Source organism: Vitis vinifera, chromosome 12, assembly GCF_030704535.1.
Source record: "Vitis vinifera cultivar Pinot Noir 40024 chromosome 12, ASM3070453v1".
Classification (NCBI taxonomy): Eukaryota; Viridiplantae; Streptophyta; class Magnoliopsida; order Vitales; family Vitaceae; genus Vitis; species Vitis vinifera.
In genome coordinates, this window is record NC_081816.1 from 3583746 (window position 1) to 3590002 (window position 6257).

Here is a 6257-nt window from a genome sequence, read left to right on the forward strand (position 1 = left end):
CAAGTGGCCCACCAATGGTTTTTTGGGACTGTACCTTAGGTACTACCTTAAGAGCCCTTAGGTACTACCTTAATGACCCTTAAATACTACCTTAAGGGACCCTAGGTACTATCTTAGCTAAACTTGAACTCAAGATCTCCCAAGCCTCGGGGCTTCCTTTGTGACCCTTAAATCATGCCATTATGTGGTTCTCTTGAGTGCTCAAGAGGTCCACCAATGGTTTTTTGGGACTGTACCTTAGGTATTACCTTAAGAGCCCTTAGGTACTACCTTAATGGCCCTTAGGTACTACCTTAATGGCCCTTAGGTACTACCTTAAGGGACCTAGGTACTACCTTAGCTAAACCTGAACTCAACCTTTCCCAAGCCTCGGGCCATACTACCTTAGCTAAACCTGAACTCAACCTCTCCCAAGCCTCGGGCCTTCCTTTGTGACCCTTAGACCATGCCATTATGTGGTTCTCTTAAGTGCTCAAGAGGTCCACCAAAGGTTTTTTAGGACTGTACCTTAAGTACTACCTTAGTTAAACTTGAACTCGACCTCTCCTAAGCCTCGGGCCTTCTTTTGTGACCCTTAAACCATGTCATTATGTGGTTCTCTTGTGTGCTCAAATGGCCCACCAATGGTTTTTTTGGACTGTACCTTAGGTACTACCTTCAGAGCCCTTAGGTACTACCTTAAGGGACCCTAGGTACTACCTTAACTAAACTTGAACTCAACATCTCCCAAGCATCGAGCCTTCCTTTGTGACCCTTAAACCATGCCATTATGCGGTTTTCTTGAGTGCTCAAGAGGTTCACTAATGGTTTTTTGGGATTGTACCTTAGGTACTACCTTAAGAGCCCTTAGGTACTACCTTAATGGCCCTTAGGTACTATCATAAGGGACCTAGGTACTACCTTAGCTAAACCTGAACTCAACCTCTCCTAAGTCTTGGGTCTTCCTTTGTGACCCTTAAACCATGCCATTATGTGGTTCTCTTGAGTGCTTAAGAGGTCCACCAAATATTTTTTGGGACTGTACCTTAGTATGTAATTGCTAAAAATGAAATTACATCATGTTGTAAGATATTTCATTTGCCTAATAATAATTTTTTATTATTTATAAAATTGGGTTGAATTTCAATATTTTTGAAAATAAGTCTTATTTATTTAATTGAAATATTTTTTTTTTATAGATAAAGTCACAAAAATCTTTTTTTCTAAATAATTTATAAAAAGATACTTTTCCCAATAAAAATTAAATTGAAATACTTTTATAAATAAAATTGTAACAATTCATTTCCTAGCAAAGGTAATTAAAAACCATTTTCTTATAAATTAAATCAAATTTCTCTTTTTTATAAAATTGTTTTTAATAAATTCTTTTAGTAACAATAAGTGTAAATAGATTTTTTTAAATAAAAAAATTAAAACCAATAAAATTATATCAAATCATTTGTTAAAAATAAATTAAAATTACTAATTCAAAATTGTTTTTAATAAAATCCTTTAAAATTTCTTGAAAACTAATTTTTTGAAATATTTTTTTTAATTAGTTCAATAAATCATTTTGCATAATTCTTGTCATTTATTTTATATATTCTTGTAATTAGATTTTATCGTCATCTTTGTATATATTGATTTCTTCTTTTTATCTTAGTATTCATGATTAATTAATTAATTATCATAATTTATTTAATTCGTTTAGTAGAGACCGTAAGTATATGAGTTTAGAGTAATATTACGATTTATCACCATTTCTTCTCAATAAGTACGATGATTTAAATTCAATTTTTACAGACATGTCTTTTTTAAATAAGAAGTCACACAAAGTTTTTATTTTTATTTTTTATTTTCCTTTTAAAAAAAACTAGAATAAACTACGACTCTTAGTCTTTTTAAGAAAATCATTTTTTTCACAATAAAAAAACGAGTTTCACCGTTCAAGTGGGAACATACGTGAAAAACGCAGGTCCACTCAAAGCCTATTAAATTTGAACCAATAAAAATAATTAAATACAACCTAAACGTTTTAAATGAAAATTTTGTACTTAAACCCATTCCACATCTTCTAGAGAAAGGTTCACACGTTTTACATAAATCATAATTAAATAGGTAGATGTTCCTAACGTTTTAAATATTCTTGGTTTCATTGAGACAATTTTGAATGATGTCAGCCAAGCCAATTGCCAAAGAGGAATGTATAAATTCCTAGATTAAAACAGGGTGTGGTGGGGATGTAGTGGGACGTGGGGGTTCATTATATTTATAATATAATAATATAATAATTTTACAAAATATTATTCCATTTTTGTAATTAAATTATATTTATTATATTGACTTCACAAAGTTGAAATTACTTTATTTCTCAATATAATTGTCAAGAAAAATATTATAGTAACAAAAATAAATAAATATTTGTATGTAATTGCTAAAAATGAAATTAGATCATGTTGTGATGTATTATATTTTTACATGCATCTTCTAACAAACCCAATATGATTAGCAGGGTCTTATACAATTAGCATGATTAATGTGTTTTTATTGTCAATAATTTTTATAATAAAACTTATAAATCTTATAAATTTAATAAGGAAAAAAAAAAGTCTTCTAGAATTTGTTTTACTCACAAAATGTCTCTTTGCACAAAAAGACCAAAAAAAAAAATATATGCTTTTTAGATTGGTTAATAATAATGACGATAATGATGGTAATAATACAATTAATACATCTTAATGCAGGAAGTGAGAAAAATGTGAAAATCCATCTTTATATAATAGAATTTTAGTATCAGCATAATTTATAAATTTATATATATATTTTTTAAAGAAGACACATTTTGCCAATTTTGGTGAAACTCAAGAAAAAATTTGGAAGTTAAAATTTGTGCATGGTTTTTGAAATCCGATCTATAGGAGTTAAAATTGTTAATTATTATCTCAGTGAAGTCAACGTAGATATGTGACTATCATTGTACCATTATTAGCCTTTTAAATCAACTCATGTTTCACAAAAAACTTTAATTTGTTTTAAATCAACTCATGTTAGAAATTTGAAAATATTATTGCTATATAATTTGTTGTTGTTTGAAGATTGGCAAAAAAGCAGGAGTAGCAGTGTGGTGTTGTCCTTGCCTCTTGAACTGGAGGTTGGTTTCCCGTTCCTCCCTCCCACGAATCCCACATGTAAAGCAAATAAAAGAGCTTTGTACACAACGGGTCCAAATCGGCGGCCCGGTCAGTTCAACGACAGTACGATGTCACTCTGGGTCATCTGCGACATCTGCACACAAAAGTACACCACAGTTGTCTTTCACTCTCTCTGCCCATTCACTAATCAAACACGTGTATAATGATTTTAATGTTAGGACCCACTCTTATACACAGAACGCAACGTTTCTCTTTCAATGGCGTTTGGAAAATTACGTGCCTTGGCTATATAAAGAGGTCGAGGTTCAAGGTTGGAATACGTAAAAATCAGCGTTAAGAGATTGGTGTGAGATACATGGATTTCGCAAACGGTGAGATATCAGCTGAGCTGCTTCATGCTCAAGCTCATGTCTGGAACCATATATTAAACTTCATAAAGTCCGTGTCACTAAAATGTGCCATTCAACTAGGCATCCCAGACATCATCCACAACCATGGCAAGCCCATGACTCTTCCTGAGCTGGTTGCTAAGCTCCCAGTCCACCCTAAAAGGAGTCAGTGCGTGTACCGTCTCATGCGCATTCTCGTTCATTCTGGCTTCCTTGCTGCGCAAAGTGTCCAACAAGGTGAGGAAGAAGAGGGGTATGTGCTTACAGATGCCTCTAGGCTCCTTCTAATGGATGACTCCTTGAGCATAAGGCCCTTGTTGCTTGCCATGCTCGACCCAATTTTAACTAAACCATGGCATTATCTGAGTGCTTGGTTTCAAAATGATGATCCTACTCCGTTCCACACTGCTCATGAGCGGCCATTTTGGGATTATGCCGGCCATGAACCTCAGCTCAACAATTTCTTCAATGAAGCCATGGCTAGCGATGCTCGCTTAGTCACCAGCGTGCTGCTTAAGGAGGGCAAGGGCGTATTTGAGGGGCTGAACTCATTAGTTGATGTAGGGGGTGGCACCGGACAAGTGGCCAAGGCCATTGCTAACGCTTTCCCACATTTGAACTGCACCGTGTTAGATCTCCCCCACGTGGTTGCTGGCTTGCAAGGGAGCAAGAACTTGAACTACTTTGCAGGTGATATCTTTGAGGCAATTCCTCCTGCAGATGCAATTTTACTCAAGGTATACCCCAAGTTTCTCTTGTCAGTTACATAACGTTGTCCGGATCACAAAGAATAAGAAAGATTTTTAAAAAATGTCCAAAAAAGAAAAATTCATTCTACGTTGTCAGTCAGTCCGGGTTCAAATATGCTACAAGTTATATTTTATAGGGGTTCGGCTGGAAAAGCTAACTGAAATAAGGTCACACCGATGACAAAATATTAAGTGTCGAATTCATCATGTGGCTCTTTCATAGTTAGTTCTTATCCATGGACATGAATTGAATTGGATTTCTGGTGAAGCTTTCTCCATCCGAACCTAATTAAAATGTATTTAAGTGGATAAAACTCCTAGGAAATGATATATATATACTTCCATGTCTAACTGGAATTCAAATGACTAGTGGATACTGCACGACTGGAGCGATGAAGAATGCGTGAAGATACTAAAGCGATGCAGGGAAGCAATTCCGAGCAAGGAAAACGGAGGAAAGGTGATTATCATAGACATGATCATGATGAAGAATCAAGGAGACTACAAGTCCATAGAAACACAGCTGTTCTTTGATATGACGATGATGATTTTCGCCGCGGGTAGAGAGAGGGACGAGAACGAATGGGAGAAGCTTTTCTTGGATGCTGGTTTCAGTCACTACAAGATAACTCCCATTTTGGGTTTGAGGTCCCTCATTGAGGTCTATCCTTGATGCTCTATTTCTTTATAGTATGGCACATTTATGCGTATTTAATTCTCAAAGTCTGCTATGATTAAGATGGTTCTTGTTCTGTTTGATTGGGCAGAAGTACTGTTCATCTTTGTTCTATGAATTTCAATAATAATAATGAATTTCTTCATATAATCTATGCGTTTGTTTTGGAGTAATGAATTATTATTTTCTGTAATATTAAATTTGGTGGTTCATGGGAGTAGTATTAGGGTGCATGATTGTGTGCCTTAATTCTACAGGTTTAAAATTTTAGAAAAATTACTTGTTATTTGAATCTCATTCTTTATGTTTTTCCCTCAATTTATCAAAAAAAGAAAAAAAAAAGGGAAAAAAAAATTACCTTTCCACTTTATTAAACCCATCTGTAAGTTCAAACAAAGTTGGCTCATGAAATGGTTGTAGATTGAAATACGTGTTTGGTTCTCGAAAAATGTGAAAAATACAATAAAATTAAAATAAAAATAAAAAATAAATAAAATAAAATAAAAATAGATTTAAAATTATTAAATTATTTTATATATTACTTTAAACTCATTTAATTTATTTTTCTACTACTACATAAAGATTAAATAATTTAAAAATATATAATTTTTAATTAATTTTAATTATATTTAATTTTTTATATGGAGATCAAATATGAAAAAAATCATTTTTCTTAATAATTTTTTGTCCAATCAATTTTATTTTTTTAATGATATAAAAAATATTTGTTAAACAATATTATTAAGAGAGAGAAAAAGTTGAAATTTTCTTTTCAAAAGAAAACCTCTCCAAATCAATTATGAAAATGAGACTTTTAAAGGCTGAAAGTTTATTACACTCTTTTTATTTAAAGGACTTATTTTTGTCTTAGTAAAAAAAAAATGAAAATGAGGATTAACTAATTTAAAGACAAGGATGCGAAGGGTGATGAAGAATGGAAAAGCCTTCAAAGTAAAAAAAAAGTCCTTCTCTTCCAACCATTTATATTGAGACAAAAGTGTAACGTAAAGAATTTTGTATGTATTTTGGGATTGAAATCCATCGTTTGTATATTGTAGAGTACGTACATAATAGGCATGAGAAATTGTTAATAAATGTATATATTTTCCTGATTTCCTTGAATATATTATTAAGATATCTATGGATCAATGAAGAAATTTATTGTGTGGAGATTGTTGTTGAGAAAATACAAACCCTAATTTTGTGGGTTCCCATTTGTATGAATTTTTTTGAAGTCATATATTTTAATGGAGTTGCAAATTGTTGGAATACTAAATAGAAGGAAAGTTTAGGTCACGTTTGGTTCTAGAAA

The 6257-nt window shown here is 32.6% G+C and overlaps 1 protein-coding gene across 1 annotated transcript; it reads left to right on the top strand.

Moving 5' to 3' along the window:
* Window positions 1-3472: 3472 nt before the first annotated feature.
* On the top strand, window positions 3473-5097 carry LOC100260877 (trans-resveratrol di-O-methyltransferase-like). Its single transcript, XM_003633200.3, has 2 exons — window positions 3473-4257; window positions 4640-5097. The coding sequence occupies exons 1-2, from the start codon at window positions 3487-3489 to the stop codon at window positions 4940-4942; spliced, it is 1074 nt and encodes a 357-aa protein (XP_003633248.1). The 5' UTR covers window positions 3473-3486; the 3' UTR covers window positions 4943-5097.
* Window positions 5098-6257: the final 1160 nt, after the last annotated feature.

Excerpts from the sequence above, each read along its gene's own strand:
- LOC100260877 (XM_003633200.3), top strand. The coding sequence starts at position 3,487 with ATGGATTTCGCAAACGGTGAGATATCAGCTGAGCTGCTTCATGCTCAA. Across the intron at positions 4,258-4,639 it reads CAGATGCAATTTTACTCAAG|TGGATACTGCACGACTGGAG; the intron begins GTATACCCCAAG and ends TCAAATGACTAG.